This window comes from Chiloscyllium plagiosum, chromosome 36, assembly GCF_004010195.1.
Source record: "Chiloscyllium plagiosum isolate BGI_BamShark_2017 chromosome 36, ASM401019v2, whole genome shotgun sequence".
NCBI lineage: Eukaryota > Metazoa > Chordata > Chondrichthyes > Orectolobiformes > Hemiscylliidae > Chiloscyllium > Chiloscyllium plagiosum.
In genome coordinates, this window is record NC_057745.1 from 18,976,525 (window position 1) to 18,994,280 (window position 17,756).

A 17,756-nucleotide genomic window follows, 5' to 3' on the forward strand; every position below is an offset into this window, starting at 1 on the left:
ATTTTTAAAATGTAACAATAAATCCAGCAATCCATTTGCCATATATTACAAGAACCCATCAGTTCACAATGGCTGAAATAAACGCAAAATACTGAATATTGCTAGAGGAGATGTGAAATAAAAATGGATAGTGCTGAAGATACTCAGCAGGTCCGGCAGCATCTGTTAGAAGAGAAACAGAATTAACATTTTGAGTCCAATTTGGCTCAGTTCCAAAAAATAATTATTTTGGGCAGAAACATCAATGCTGCTTCTCTCTTCACACAAGCTGCCAATTTCACCAGAGCTTTCTGTTTTAGATCTCAATGACTATTAGATTAGATTACTTACAGTGTGGAAACAGGCCCTTTGGCCCAACAAGTCCACACCGACCCGCCGAAGCGCAACCCACCCATACCCCTACATTTACCCCTTCATCTAACACTACGGGCAATTTAGCATGGCCAATTCACCTAACCTGCACATCTTTGGACTGTGGGAGGAAACCGGAGCATCCAGAGGAAACCCATGCAGACACGGGGAGAATGTGCAAACTCCACACAGTCAATCGCCTGAGGCAGGAATTGAACCCGGGTCTCTGGCGCTGTGAGGCAGCAGTGCTAACCACTGTGCCACCGTGCCGCCCACAAACTATTCTGACAGACATTCAACATTTGTCACGACTTCATTCTTATGGTAACTGGAAAAATAAATTGTCCATTAAAAAAATAAAATTGTTTTTTATGTTTACAGCTCTAAGGTTTACCTGCGTGTCATGATCACAGGCAGATTGGTTTGTTTGAGCAGGAGGTTTTAAACTATGTTTCCTGATTTCAAAAAAGGAAGGTGCTGTTTTAGATGTTCTTATTTGTGTAACAGGAGTTACTGTCTCCTTTTTGGCTTCAGGTTTATTGATCACACCTACAGAGAGTGTGGAAGATCTACCAGACATTCTGTCACGATGTTCACGAGTATCTGCAGCATCCAATTCAGTCTGACCTAGACTCTTCGTAAAGCCATAACCCAGGTTTCCTGTAGGTTGGGTTTGACAACTGCCAAGACTACCAGTGGATGAAGCATAATTGGCTGGCTCGTTGTCACTGGAAGCAGAGTTCCATAAACTTTGTGAAGTAGCATTTTTACGACTCAATTGAGATGGTCTCAACAAATGTTCATTTAATATTCCAGTCTTTTTACTATATTGGTCTAGGTAAGCAGAATTATCTTTTGACCTGTGTGGAAAAGCACTATCCGCACTTCGGGATCGTTTTCTATCTTCTGGGTCAATCCGGTTTCTCCTTGCAGACCTACCACGCCGATGCTGTCCACCCTTTCCATCAAATTTATCAATCAATTCATCCACTCCAGGAATGGGACCAGAGTCAATATCACGACCAGTGCCTGGAAAAAATGGAATGTATCTTCTGTTTTCATGACGGTTTACATTTTCAGCAGAAAGCTCTTCATCTGGATCATCCAGCCATCCGAACTTGAATGAAGGATTTATCTTGTCTGAGCTTGCTGACGTCGGAGTTGATGATGATGACCACCGTGACCTAGAAACATCAATACCTCTTCCAGATGAATCTTGGCGGCGCAAAGGAAGCAAATCTGGTCGTGTTCTCCGTGAATCGCCTGAATCAGGACTGGTGTCATTTTGACATCTTCTATTGTTATTCAGTGTATCCACTTTTCTACTGGTAGACCCAGTAGTCTTCTTGGTAGCATCTTCCATTGCTCTGGACTTAATGAAATCACTTTTATCATCATTGGTCTTTGTTGAACTCGATGGTCTAATATCTAACTTATCTGAAAATTTGGGCAAATGATGAAAAGATTTGTCTTCACTCCTCTCTGATGACTTGCTACTAACCAAACTTTGTTGACTGGTACCTTTCAAGAGGTTCTTATCAGGATCATATGGCTTCAGAATTTCGGGATGTTTTTGGAAGTTCAATAAACTACTTGCTTTTGTGTGCTTTTTATCAACCTCAATCTTTGAGGTGTCTGTTACTGGAAGAGGCAGCTGTGTATAAGATGGCTTCTGTGGATTGAAATACGGATGTTCTGGATAGATAAAATGGCCATTGTTGGAGTGCATGTTTCTTTGTAGCTCTGCAGAGGAATCAGAACATGCTTTGAAACCACCCTGAGACAAAGTTTGATCAAGGCAGCCGTTCTCAGCTGGAGGCTCATACATTTGCAGGTTTCCTTCCTGGCTGCTGTTTAACACTACATATGGCTGTCCATCAATCCCCTGCACCCTAATGCTGACACCATAGGATCCTGATTTGTTTGGGGCAGTCCGATATTTTTGTTCCTGGGAAGATTCTTCTTGAGCATCTTGAATAAACCGGATTTGGATTCCGTAATCTCGCTGCATTTGTTTGTTTGGAACAGCACCAATGTAAGGCTCCATTTTTCGCGATTCGAAGGTCAATAAACTGCAATTTGGAAAATAATCTAATTAGTAGTTAATAAAACAAAATGAGCACTTAACTAATTCATGAGAAATTTCAATTACATTGCAAAACATTCCCAAGTATTTTATCGGAGGAGGAAAAGGACAGGAGGTGGGAAAATAGAGTTCCGGCAGCTAACTTGAGATTTTGCTTAGAAGAGGAGTTATGATGAGCTTATTTTCAGAATGAGAAGAATAGCATGGTGGATTAATTTAAATCAAAAAATCCAGAACAAATTGACGGCTGTAACTGTTGAAGGTACAGCCAGCAGCTCACAAGCAAAGACACAGGACAGGTAGCCCAACAGAAATGAAGTGGTAGGGGGTGCAAACTGAGGGATAGGGTTGAAACGAATTGAAGAATTAGGGTGGTGCAATGGGAACAATGATTAGAATCTTGAAATCAGCACTGCAAGGGGTCAGTGGAGATCCGAAAAACATGGGCAATAAAGGGGCTGAAGGCAGCATGGAAGAGGATGTGATGGGTGGAAGCGCAGATGGAGCACCAACAAGTACACAACTGAAAAAGGTGACACAAGAGATGGGACAGCAAGAGATAACATTTTCAGCACTGGAGATAGTTTGTGTGAGATATGCTGAAGCAGATATCCTTAACTACTGACTGACGTACGATTATACACTCAGCTTTGAAGTAAAACATGTAGTTAATGTTTCAAATCCAATATGACTCGCCTACAGAACTGAAAGAGAGTTATATTGGGATTGAAACATTAACTTACTTTCTCTCTCCACAGATGCTGCCAGACCTGCTGAATTTCTCCAGCACTTTCAATTTTCATTTCAGACTTCTGGCATCCAAACACTGGATTGTTCAATCTATGCTTTGATGTGAGAATATAGCTGACAAGAGGGGTGAAATAAGGTACAAAAAGAACGAAAATACCTGATCTGAACCAAGGAGGTGACGTTGGACTTGTCAAGGATAAATCTGGAGAAAGTTCTGATCTCTCCAAATTGACAGTCACAAAAACAGAGCCACTTGTGAGGTGAACAATGTAAGGGTGTGTCAACAAAATAACAGAGAAGCCGTCGCCATGTCTAAGTTAAAAATCACACAACACCAGGTTATAGTCCCACAGGTTTATTTGGAAGCACTAGCTTTCAGAGCGCTGCTCCTTCATCAGGTAGCTTACCTGATGTTGAGAGATTTTTAAATTTGTCCACCCCAGTCCAACACCGACACCTTCACATCATGGTTTCCATATCTATGGGCAATGTTGTCAGTGAGGAATGTGAAAAGCTCAATAATATAACACATGTAACTGATTGTAACTGAGGTGTGAAACCACTGAACTGGTTACTGTAGTTCAGGACAATAAGAACGGAACCAATTAGAAGTGATGATGAGATAGGTAGTGAGACCAGGCATTTCTCAAGTCACAAAGCACATAAATGATTCCAAACTGTGTAATACAGACTGGTGGAGGATAGAATGCACAACTGTTTTAGGGAGTAGTTGAAGATGTCAGCAAACTTTGAAGTACGGGGCTCAGCAAAGTTTGATCACAATGGGTCGCTGGTAAAATTGATCAAAGGACTGACTAAAATAACTGACCAAGTCTTTTAGCCTATTTCCATTACAACCCTGAGTACTAAACAGCTTAACAGTTATTTCCTTTCCTTCCTCTTTAAAGCCATCGACTTAATCTTCAAACAACATGAAATGTAATGCTGCTCAGAAGGAAACAACAACTTAAACTGGTGAATGGTGAAGACAGAGGCAGCTAAGCAGTTGGACGGGGGTAGGGTAGTGGAGTCAAAAAAGTAACCAGTGTAATAATCAATCCTATTTGAAAGGTCACTGTATTAGATACAAGAATTTAAAGTATGCTATTTTAGGAAACTCTACTAAATAATGAATTAACGGCGGCAGAATGTTCTACTTAATAAACAAATAATATTTATTTCAATTCAATAATTCATTCAGACTAAAGGCATTCTCAGTACCATTACTCAAGTTCACTGAAGCATCTTATTTAGGTGAAGTGAATAGAGGTGAATAAACATCAAATGAGGAAGCAAGAGACAGTGATAACCATGAAGACTTGGATAAATTCAAAATCCAGCAACGGACTAAAAAAAAGAGACAGAAATAAACTGAATGCAAACTAGCAAGGAATGTAAAAAAGCTGACATTCACAGTTTCTTTAAACATCTAAAAAGAAAAAGAGAAATCAAAGTGAACATAAACCCCTTAGAAATTGAATCTAGGGAGATAGTTATGCGGAATAAGGAAATAGCAGAGGAGTTAAACAAGCTTTATGGTGGAAGACAATTTGAACATCCCATTAATACTGAAGAATACGGGGAGGAATTAAGTACTGTACCATTATAATCATTAGAGAAGTAATATTAGATAAACTAATAGAGCTAAAAGCAGATAGTCTCCCTGGCCCTAATGGCTTACATCCTCGGACCCTAAAAGAAATATCTACAGAGATATTGGATGTGTTGGTCATAATATTCGAAAAATCCTTGGATTCTGGAAAGTTACCAGAGGATCGAAAGACTGCCAATGTGAACACCTTTTCAAAACAGGAGGGGTGCAAAAAGCATAAAACCACAGTCCAATTAGCCCACAGTTATTGTTGGAAAAATACAGAATTCTATTATTAAGGAAACAGTAGCAGCACAAAAGGGAAAATCATGTCTGACTAATTTATGAGAGGTTTTTTCAAGTTTTCCACAATGGAGAAAGGGAAACTAGTAGGTGTGTTGTATTTGGACTTTAGAAGGTTTTTGACAAGGTACCTCACAAAGGTTAAGTCATAAGACAGCAGCACATGGTGTTGGATGCAGTATATTGGCACAGATAGAGAATTTGCCAACGGGCAGGAACAGCAAGTGGGATAAGGTTTTTTTCCCCAGTTTAGTGATCTGTAATCAGTGGGGTTCCACAGATATCAGTGGTAGGACTCCCTCTGTTCACAATATATGTTTTGACTTGGAGAAAGAAAACGAATGTACTCTAGCCAAATTTGCAGACGACACAAAAATACTTGGAACGGCAAGTTGCAAGAAAGATACAAACATTTGACAGAGAAGCTGGAATTCTATCCATTGTAATTTAGAAGAATGAAAGGTGAGCTAATTGAAACATACAGGGATCTTAAGGGGCTTGACAGGATAATTGCTGAGAGGAGAGACTAGGACCAGAAGCATAGTCTCAGGATTGAAGGGTGCCAATATAAGACTGCAATGAGGAGGAATTTCTTCTCTTAGAGGGACAAGTGTCTTTGGAATTCCTTTCCAAAGAGAGCTGTGAGGACAGAGGCCTTGTGGATATTTAAGGCTGAGATAGATATTTTCTAGATCAGTTGGGGAATCAAAGGTTGTAGGGAATAGTAACATGAGGAATGTTGGATCAGCCAAAATCCTATTGAATGAATGAGCAGTCTCAATGGACCGAATGGCCTACTGCTGTCCCTTCTGGCAGCCTATCATCGCTTTCTAAGGAGAATGAGGGATGGGTCAGTGGTTGCCTAGCCAGCATCACCAACATCCTGTGACTGAATAAATAAAACAAAAACTCAGCACCTCTTATAAGTGTCATATGTTCTAGCCCTTTTTCTACGCGAATACATTAATTTAATATAATTATACGAACAGGTGAGCACTGGTTCCCAGGCTTGTCAGATTAGGATATCCAAGAACTTAAAAATCAGAACATTATGTGAAGAAGAAAGTTTTACAAAGTTTTTTTCATCTCACATTCTTTGCCATAACTTATTTCTTACAGCCAATCACATTTTCTGTCTAGTTCCAGTTAACTTCAATGACTGACCACCTTCCTTCTCTGCTGAAAAATGTGTTGCTGGAAAAGCGCAGCAGGTCAGGCAGCATCCAAGGAGCAGGAGAATCGACGTTTCGGAATTCCTGAAGAAGGGCTTATGCCCGAAACGTCGATTCTCCTGCTCCTTGGATGCTGCCTGACCTGCTGCGCTTTTCCAGCAACACATTTTTCAGCTCTGATCTCCAGCATCTGCAGTCCTCACTTTCTCCTTCTCTCACAAACAACATTCTGGGGGCTTACTACTGTTCAGAAACTGAACTGGACTGGTCATATGAATACTGTGGCTACAAGAGCAGGTCAGAGGCTAGGATACTGCGGTGAGTAATTCACCTTCTGACTCCCCAAAGCCTGTCCACCATCTACAAGCCATAAGTCAGGAGTGTAATGACACAAACTACACTTGCCTGGATGGGTGCAGGTCTAACAACACCCAAGAAGTTTGACACTATCCAGGACAAACTAGGTGTCACTTGATTGGTACCACATCCACAAGCATCCACTCCCTCCACCACTAACATTCAGTAGCAGCTGTGTGCCATTGATAAGATGCATTGCAGAAATTCACAAGTTTCCTGGACAGCACTTTCCAAAACCAGAACCACTACCATCTTGAAGGACAAGGGCAGTAGGTACACCACCACCCGCAAGTTCCCCTCCAAGCTACTCACCGGCCTGACTTGGAAATATATCACCATTCCTTGACTGTCGCTTGGTCAAAATCCTGGAACTCCCTAAAGGCACTATAGGGTTACCCACAACAAATGGACTGCAGTAGTTCAAGGTGGCAGCTCACCACCATCTTCTCAAGGGCAGTTAGGGTTAGGCAATAAATCCTGACCCAGCCAGCACTGTCAATGTCCACTCACTGAATAATGGAAAAAAATAAGCAAGCCAGCAAATGGAAGGCAATTTCACAAGTAAGGAGTAGAACTGGGTGGAGTACAGGAGTTTGTCTGTAGGCCAAAGACCTGGGAGATAGTAACCTGAAGTGTTACACCATCAGCAGTGAATGGAGAATGCTCAGCAGCATGACACTATTATACTGACCATTTTGATTATTAATGGGATACAAGAACTCAACATCAAAAATTATTGACACAAAATTGCAACAAAAATGTGGTTAATGTGAAGCTAGGCTTCATACACAAAGCAAGCACAGAAACACCATTTTAAACTTCATATTATGGACATATTCCATTTCAATGGTGAATGTTTGCAAAATGGATCTTCTCTGCATTGTTATTTTAATGAAGAATTGATAAAGACACAAATTTGGATCTCTTCATGTACTGTACTTCATCACTTTTCAAACTTTACAGGTTCTTCAGTTGCGGTAGGGTTCAGCAAATCTAAGATCAGAATCGTGTGGGATGTTTATGGGAAGTTTTGCATTACACTGGATGTCTATTTTAAAACTGCAACACCTATGACAAAAAAAATTGAATTTGTTGAGTCTACTAAACATCCACAATAGGTTCTTTGCAATCATTTCAGTTTTACAGCAAAACACAAAAAAAAACCATCCTTTTTTCTTCTGTTCAGATCTGGGTAGCAAGATCAAAGATTCCTGAATCTCAGGCTAGCTTTAGAAAAATCATAAGCACACGTAGGGAAATTATAAGACTACGTGACAATCACCAAACAAGGATTTAAATCTTCCATGTAATTCATAGGGGATTTACACAGATGCTGCAAAACCCATGCAACCACATTTAACTCAAATCACCCTGTGCAAGACTGACTAGACAGGAGTAAAATGCTGCAGTTATTACTATACAACAGTTGACAAAATCAAAGGACTTCAGAAAACTTTAGTCCAAGATGATATGGACCTCTTATGGCAAAGTTCTTACATCTTTTTTCAATAGCTAACAATTGTATACTGAAAACAAAAACAATTTGCTGCAAAAAAACAAAATTGGAAATTGCAGGAATAACTCAGCAGGTCTGGCAACATCTGTGGACAGAAAGCAGAATTAATGTTTTGGGTCCAGTGACCCTTCTTCAGAAACTGAATTGTGGAGTTTTTCCCAGAAACTTCTGTTTTTGTTTCTGCTCAGCTCTTTGCTTATTGTATACTAAATATGCTTTGACACGTTCTTTTAATTCAGATTCTGGATCCCTCTGTCAGTGAGCCAAGTTTTACTAATGATGCCGTTAAATTGATGTTACAAACCAATAGTCAGCCAACATTATCTCAAACCCAGTTTTGCCTGGAACTACTCTCTATTTCCAGTCAGCCTCAATAATCTCTTTGTTTTCCGTAATATATATTTCAGTCAAAATTTTGGATATTTTGAGGGACACTGTCATGCACGATGCATGTACATAATATTTTTCCAGCTCAACATTTACAGAATTTGTATTACCACTGAAACATTAAAATCAGGATGCAGATCAGGAAAGCTTGTGACAAAGTCACAACAAACTGGCACCTTTCTATTTGGGAGGCCACTCAGAATGTGCTTGCGCATATATTCAGCTGTCAAACTAAGATAATGCTGAATATTGGCAGCTGTACATTCACAATAACAGATTTACTGATTTCCAGCCCATCAGTATCCATCCCCCACCTCCCATTAAAGCATTCACACTGTTCTGTGTGCCAGTAACAAAATATTTTGTAGCAGTCTCACAATAATCTGCTAATTTTTAACAGAGCATGACCCACAATGTGATTAGAGTGGGAAGAGATAACTGTAGCCAAATACATCACAGTATTTTGACATATAACGATTATAAAGTTAAAACAGCAAAACAAACTGTTAAAAGCACAGAGAAATTACACATTTTCACCAGAATTAGTTTGACGAGAAGCAAAAAATACAGGCAGACCATAACAGATGTAGTGTTCCCTTTTATCCCCCTCCTAAGAAGGTGAATCCTGTTGGAAATTTCTCCAATAAACCCTCTATTTATCTTGTTTAAATGGTCAATCTAAGCTCCAAGAATTGGCAGAAAGTATGAAATGGAGAAGGGCAGGAAACTGGGCATGAGGAGTATCAGATCAGCCATGATCCTATTGAACGATGTAGCAGACCTGAGGGGCTGAATAGCCTACTACCGTTCCTATTGCTTATGGTCTTCTGGTCTGTGGTCTTACGTGAAGTACATTTTCATAGGGAGAATTAGCAGAGGATGAATAAGTAGACAACTTAGAAAATTAAGTGTCTAAATGCTGTACAGAAGCAAAGGAATCCAATGGGGTACAAATACACAAATCACTAAAGATAATACATGTAAATAAAGCCAAACAAAACAAAAACCGGGGACACATGTCTAGATGGATAAAATTGAAAAGACAGAAGTGAAATTAAACTTGTGCAGATGCTTGATTAAAACCATGAAGTGACCATTTTGAGTCTCCGTATTTTAAACAGGAAAGAAAAAAGCAAGAAAGATTTACAAGAATGATAACAACTTCCAAGAATAATTGAATGGGCTGGAGCTCTTTTCTCTCAAAAAAAAAGCAAGACTGTGGAGTGACAAGATAGAGGTTTTTAGATTATAAAGGATTTGTTAGGATAGAAACAGAGACAACCAGAGCCAGGGGGCCATAAACATACTGCATTCCTTAATAAATCCAATAAGGAATTCAGGAGCCATTCTTTATACAGAGAGGGTTGAGATGTGGAACATGCTTCCACAAGGACTAGCTGAGGTTACAAGCCACAATACTACATTAACACAAGGGGGGCTGGATTAGAAGGATCAGTTGATGGCATTGATGAAGAAATGTCGGAGAGGCACTCACATGGAGGATATACACTGCGCAAAATCCAAACCCTCAATCAAAACACTCATCAATGAACACCTTTGAAACATTAGTTTATCTAATCCCTTTACACAATGTAACCCTTGAAGCCCTGGGTAATATTCTGACGAATCTGCTACACTCCACCCAAGGCCAACATGCCCTCAGATGCTGTGCCCAGGACTCTATCAATACACCAAATGTCTCACCATTTATGCAACTGCAACAATAATTCCTCTCCTTTATAGTCTAGTATTCTCAGTGTCATGGGTAATGTTCATTCAACCTTTGTGTATTTCTTAGACATAACAACATCATCAAGAATTCTCAAATGTCTGACAGCAATAAAATACTTCTTGAAGTGTAGTCACTGTTACAGTTTAGGAAGCACCAGAACTAACTCACACACAGTAAGATTTCATAAACAGCAATATATCCTTGATCAGAGATTTGGAAGAGGAGTCACTGTAGCAAAGAGGCAAGAAGAATTGACTGACCATGTTCTATTAAAAATGTAATGGACTGGTGGGAATTGTTTTACAACACGATTATCATCCATGTAAGACCAGATGTTTTCAAGACTGTGTATCCAAAAACTTGCTTCCGAAGAACAATCTCACAGTCAACCAAGTCTCCAAAGGAAATAAGTCGCAGCACTACTGCCTATCTTTAGCAGGCCTTTCCAGGTTTAGGTAGTGCTATCCACGTGAATGTTGGTGGAAACCAAATATTATTCTGCTCCTTGGGGAATCCTTGTTAACTTATTTTCCTTCGCTTAGTGATAGTCTTAAGTTCAGTGAATTGCCACATCTATTCTGATGTCGTCACAAAAAAAGCAAAAGAAGATTGTAAGAGTGATCATTTCATATGTACTTAAATAATTTTAGTTGAGCAATGATAAAGATATTAGGACACCAGGAAGGACTGCACTGCGCTCCAAATAATATCACAGGATATCTGACACCCAGCCCAAGGAAAGAACAAAGTCTTCAGTTAACTTCTCTACCAAATGACAGCACATACAACAGTGGTATATCTCCCAATATTACACCAGCATGTGGGCCTAGAACTTACATGATCAATTCTCTGGAACAAGATTTGAACCCAGAATCTTGACTCAGAGGGAAGAAGTGTTATCCCTGAGCAATGGTGACATTTGTGTGCTTTACAAAAATGTTTTTACTGAACAAAAATATTCTTAAGCATTTTAATGCAATTTAACAGCACTTCTTGAAGACTATTTGACGAATAAGAAGTTTTTTTTAAAACAAGATCAAACTTTGCAGAAGTACAACAGTATTTCCTACAGAGACAGGATATTACATGATATTATTAAATATAAGTATGAGAAAACCTGCTTTAAACAAGCTAAATAATCCAAAAACAATGGCAGCAGCTGAAGCATCCTGTTTTTTTGCTGGGACTGTCAGAAGGATATGGCAGATGTCAGGTCAGCTCTGAAACTATACTGCCTGATTAATATCCCTTACTTTCCCAACTAGCTGCTATGTAAATATTGACTGCCCATCAGTTCAAGGCAGAGTATTTGGCAATATTATGTCAAAGTGAAACCGAAAAGAACACTGAAACCTATTTAACTCCCAAAATGAATGCATGCAGTTCATAATAAAATTATCAAAATTGTCCACAATATTCCTTATTAATAACAGAGTTGCAAAACCACTCAGCTTAAAATTTGTGAATGAAAATAAACTGCAGCAAACTAAAATCAAAACAAAGAATTGGATGTTGGAGATCTGAAACATAAACCAAATCGCTGGAGAAACCCAGCATGGTTGGCATTATTTGCAGAAAGAAAACAGTTTACATTAGTGCAGCTCTTAAGGGTCATGGGACTCGAAACATAACCCTGTTTTCTCCCCACAGATGTTGCCAGACCTGTTGAGTTTCTTAGGCGTTTCTGTTTTTGCTTTAAACGAATTTCACTTTTGACTCCGGTAGCAGCACAGAGGGGATCTTACCATCATCAGTTTAACTTAGTCCCAGATGATAATAGTAAAAGCTAAAACAAGTTGCATTTGAACAACTGATAATTATATGGAAACAAAATAATGAAACTGGTAATGGCAATTTGATATTTTATGCAGTAACAGTCCTGCAAATAACACATTCGAAAATCTCAGAGACTTTTATCACTCATTGTAATAATGGATGTCACATGACTTTGCTTCAAAAAGCCTTTCCCTTTGCTACAATATGGAAATCAGCATTGAAACAAAGCAATCCTGATAAAACCAGACAAGAAATTGCTATCACTTAAGACAAAATAAGACTTTTTGCACGGTCTCAGCACAATCCATGCAAACTGCAAAGAATAACTTGCATTTACATCATGGCTTCCCAAAGGTAGGGGTTACGACCCTGAATGAGTAAAAAGCTCTGGGCCCACTCAGACACAGTCCTGTCCACATAGGGCGCCCCATCACAACTCTCACTGAAGGGTCGCAACATTCTGAAGAAGGGTCACATGAACCAAAACATTAACTCTCCATCGGTGCTGCCAGATCTGCTGAGTTCACTGAACTTAGAAAGGAAATATGAAGACAGCTAACCAAAGCCAAAGTTGGTATTTTCTGCAAAAAACAAGTTAGGGGGAAGAATTGCAGATCTGAAAGCTGAGACAGCTGAATGTGGAATCACCAAAGGAAATAAGCACCAACGCAAAAGGACACTTGAGAGAGACAGACTCTGGGCTGAATTTCCACCTTCCGGGTGTGGAAATAGTTATGGTGAGTATGGTGAGAAAACAAGAGCAGGAATGAAAAGAAATCTTACCCTTAATTCGCGATTACGTCATTTCCATGCATTAGTATCTCTTTAAAGCCTAGAATCATTTAATCTACATCTAATTCTAACCTTCCTCTCCTCCACTAAGAAACGAGACGGTACAAATTCCTGACAGGTAAGACAAAGCGAGAATCTACAATAGGATTAGGCTTCTCTCCCTTCTGGCTTTCACTCGGCATGAGCTCCCTGCAATGTCCAAAACCATCCTCCTACTCTACCCTTCATCTACGTCACTCCATATCACCAAACCACCTGATTCACCTCACCATAATGGCTGCTCTTCCCCCACCTCAACAATTCTGCTTGTAGGGCCAGCCATGCATCTTGTGCATTAGTTATTCTGGGCATTGGTGAGACCACATCTGGACTACTGTGTACAATATCGGTAACCATATTAAAGGATGGATGTAAAGTTTGTTGGAAGCAGATCAGAGAAGGTTTACAAGGCTAATCTCCAGAATATAGGTGATTGTTTTAGGAGAAAACATTTGGACAGGTTAGGGCTTGCATATTTTTTCCATATTCACTTTTGGGACGTGGGTGTCTCTGGTTAGGCTAGCATTTATTGCCCATCCCTAATTGCCAAGAGGGCAAGTAAGAATCAACCACGTTGCTGTGGGTCTGGAGTCACATATAGGAGGAGAAAGTGAGGTCTGCAGATGCTGGAGATCAGAGCTGAAAATGTGTTGCTGGAACAGCGCAGCAGGTCAGGCAGCATCCAGGGAACAGGAGAATCGACGTTTTGGGCATAAGCCCTGGAGATTCTCCTGTTCCCTGGATGCTGCCTGACTTGCTGCGCTGTTCCAGCAACACATTTTCAGCTGGAGTCACATATAGGCCAGGTAAGGATGGCAGATATCCTTTCCTAAAGGACATTAGTCAACCAGATGAGTATTTCCAACAATTGACAATTGTTTCATTATCATTAGACCCTAATTTCAGATTCCTTGTTAATTTTAAATTCCACTATCTGCCATGGCGGGATTTGAAGCTGAATCCCTGGAACATTAGCTGAGTTTCTGGATTAACAGGATAGTGATAACACCACTAAGCCGTCTACGGAGTTCAAAAGAGTAGAGGGAACCTGATGGAAATATACAAGAATCTGCCAGGTTATGACAGGGCAGATGCCTTGTCTAATGGAAGGTCATTATTTAAAAACAAGGGTTTTTTTTTTATTATGATTACGTTACAGTGTGGAAACAGGCCCTTCGGCCCAACAAGTCCACACCGACCCGCCGAAACGCAACCCACCCATACCCCTACATTTACCCCATACCTAACACTACGGGCAATTTAGCATGGCCAATTCACCTGACCTGCACATCTTTGGACTGTGGGAGGAAACCGGAGCACCCGGAGGAAACCCACGCAGACACGGGGAGAACGTGCAAACTCCACACAGTCAGTCGCCTGAGGTGGGAATTGAACCCGGGTCTCTGGCTTGTTTATTGAAACAGAGACATGATCATATTTATTTCCCCAACGATTGCAAGTCTTTTGAAAACTCTTCCTGAAATGGCAGTGGAAGCAGAGACCTTGTATATTTCTAAGGTGAATAGATTCTTATTAAGCAAGGGGGTGAAAGGTTGTCAGGGGTAGACAGGGATAAGGTTTGAGATTATAATCAAATAAATCAATATCTTCTTGGATGGTGCAGCAAGTTCGAGGGGCTGAATGGCCTTCAGGTCATATTGCCAGCTGTTGGGCAGCTCCACGTGGGAATCATCATCCCAACAACTGGCTTCTGCTTCCAACGTATTCACGTTCACAAATATCGACACACACGCTTTCATATGTTTATGGACAGGATGCTTCTGAGTTGACTTCAATGATGTGTTACAGAGTGCCAGTGCCTGTGTTTGAGCTTGTTTTATAGCACAGAAAGTGGGAGAGGCTGGTGGAGAACAATGAGTACCCAATCAGACCAGGATAGGCACCGTGCAGGAGGCAGTGCTGACAAGTACTGCAATTTCTGACCAGGCAAGCCTGGGTCTGATCACGTGGCTTCCTTTACTAATCAGCAGGAAAACGGGTCGCCCCCCTTCGCCAGCAGCACCAGATTCCTGGCCTGGAAGCAGGGAGTCAGCCTGCTCTGTCCCTTTGAGACATACTCAATGTCAAGCACCACAGTGTGAGGGTTGTTCCTGGCTTGCAGCATCTGGGGAGTTCCTGCTGTGCAGCTTTAAGTATGGGCTGGAAGGTCCCGGCCATGGTGACACTTGTATTGCTCACCATACAATTCTCTGAGAAACATGATCAATTTCTCAGCTGTCTAGATCATGAGAAAATTCACTGAGAACTATGACAGTAACATTCACCATCACACTAACAGCAAATGGGACAGTACCCCCTTATATTTCAATCAGCATCTTCCAAGTCCTTTTTAAGACTTACAAAGCCCAAATAACATTTTGGCAACTTCTATCATACTCCTTAGTTTTATGATTTAGATTTGGCAAGTATGGCATTTCAGATGCCAAGTGGCATCATCAGTAACCTGGTGAAAAAGAGTTAGTAAAATTCTTTCAGAAGTGTCAGCAAAAAATAGTCCAAGGATTTGCCTTGCAAACCAAACCAATCAATGCATCACTGATTAAAACATCAGAGAGAATAGTGGACAACCTGGTGTTGTTTATCTTGAGTAATACAGATTCAAAGATCCTTCCATTTGCTCTCACAGATTCAGAATAATAACAAGGATTCCATTTCTTTAACACAAAGTTCTAGAAACTTGAGGAAGGTAAAGAAAAATCTCATTGAAAAGCCAATGCTACTAAGTGGTTACTGCATGACAAACATTGGCAAAAATCAAGCAACACAACTTGCTTTGTCCTAGCCATCAAATCAGCACAACAACCTAAAACTCTAAGACCATAAATTTTAGGAGCAGAATTAGGCCAGTCAGTCCATCAAGTCTTCTCCACCATTATATCATGGTTGATATATTTCCAAACCTCATAACTCTTGATCCCCTTACTAATCAAGAACCTATCTGTGTCTTAAATACATTCAATGACTTGGCCTCCACAGCCATCTGTGACAATGAGTTCCACAGATTAACCACCCTCTGGCTGAAGGAAGTACTCCTCATCTCAGTTCGAAAGGACTGTCCCTTCACTGAGGCTGTACTCCAAGATCCTAGCCCTCCTCCTAGTGGAGACATAATCTTTCACGTTCACTCTAACCAGGCCTCTTAACATTCTGTGAGTTTTAATCAGATCCCCCTTCATCTTTCTAAATTCCATTGAGTAAAGATCCAGAATCTTCAGCTGCTCCTCATATGACAAACCTTTCATCTCCAGGATCATTCTTGTGAACCTCCTCTAGACAACCTTCAATGTCAGCACACTTCTCCTTAGATACAGGGCCCAAAATGGCTCACAATATTCCAAATGCATTCAGACCAGCGCCTTACACAACCTCAACAGTACATTTTTGCTCTTACATTCTAGCCCTCTTGAAATGATGTCAACTTTGTTTTCCTAACCACCAAATGAACCTGTATGTTAACCTTATAAGAATCCTGAACTAGGACTCCTAAGTCCCTTTGTGCTTCAGATTTCCATTGAGAAAGCCTTTCTACCTCTCTATTCTTCTGAACAAAATGCATAACCTCACACTTTCCCACACTCCACCTGACATTTCTTTCCCCCTTCTCCATGCAAGTCCATGTCCTTCTGCAGCCTCACCACTTCCTCAACAATGACCTGTCCCGCCATCTACCTTTGTGTCAATTGCAAACTTCGCAACAATTTCCTCAGTTCCTTCATCCGGACCATTAATTTTAACATGAATATTTATGGTGTCAACATTGACCCTTCCCGAACTATTATTGGCTGCCATTCTGAAAAGCACTCCTTCATCTCACCTCTCTGCCTTCTGCCAGTCAACTAATCCTCTATTGACGCCAGTATCTTGCCCTAACACCGTGGGCTCTTATCTTACTTAGCAGCGTCCTGTGCAGCACCTTGTCAAAGGCCTTCTGGAAATCCAAACAGATTACATTCACTTCTCCTTTGTCTAACTTGCTCATTACAGATTTGTCAGGCATGGCCTCCCCTTAATGAAACCACGCTGATCCAGTCCTCTGGGACGTCTCGGACTCCAGTGATTCTCGAAAAATCACAATATCTCATCCAACCTCGTCAGCTATTTCCTTCAGAACTCTGGAATGTAGCTCATGTGGTCCAAATTATTATTCAACTTCAGACCTTTCAGCTTCTCCAACAACTTCTCATTAGTGATGGCCAGGACATTCACCTCTGCCCCTTGACTCTCTTGATCTTCTGTAATGCTGTTGGTCTTCCACTGTGAAAACTGATGCAAAATACCTGTTAGGTTCCTCTGCCATTTCTTTGTCCCCATTATGACTTCTCCCGCCTTATTTTCCAGCAGTCCAATGACCACGCATGCCTCTCTCTTACCTTTCAGATATCTAAACAACAACTGTTGCAATCTTCCTGTGTATTACTAGCTGGATTACCCTCATATTTCATCTTCTCCCTCATGTTTTTTTTAGTTATCCTCTGCTGATTCTCAAAGGCTTTCCAATCCTCTAGCTTCCTATTAACCTCCACCACATTGTATGCTTTTATGCTGTTCCTGACTTCCCTTGTTAGCCATGGTTGTCTCATCCTCCCCTTAGTATGCTTTTTCTTCTTTGGGATGAATTTCTGCTGTGCCTCCCGAGTTATCTCCAGAAACTCCTGCCATTGCTTCTCCACCATCTTCCCTGCCAGGTTTCCCTTCAATTAACTCTGGGACAGCTCCTTCCTTTGTATTATCTTTCCTCAATTATAATGCCATTATATCTGATTTCAGCTTCACCCTGTCAAATTGTAGGGTGAGGTCAATGCCCCTAGGGGGCTGCTTCATCTTCAGCTCCCTAATCAAGTTTGCCTCATTACACATCACTGAATCCAGAATTGCCTGTTCCT

General features: G+C 40.7%; 1 protein-coding gene across 6 annotated transcripts in view; it reads right to left on the reverse strand.

Annotated features, from left to right (window-relative positions):
• Window positions 1-17,756, reverse strand: part of cgnl1 (cingulin-like 1) — a 145,053-nt gene that overhangs the window by 100,482 nt on the left and 26,815 nt on the right. For 5 of the 6 annotated variants that reach the window (XM_043677455.1, XM_043677456.1, XM_043677457.1 and 2 more), the window contains one exon: window positions 746-2,423. In XM_043677455.1, the coding sequence (XP_043533390.1) occupies window positions 746-2,398 (1,653 nt within the window). In that variant the 5' untranslated portion in view covers window positions 2,399-2,423. Of the gene's footprint in view, window positions 1-745; window positions 2,424-8,689; window positions 8,694-16,822; window positions 16,834-17,756 lie in introns of those variants that run through there. The other variant, XM_043677461.1, reaches the window with a different exon arrangement.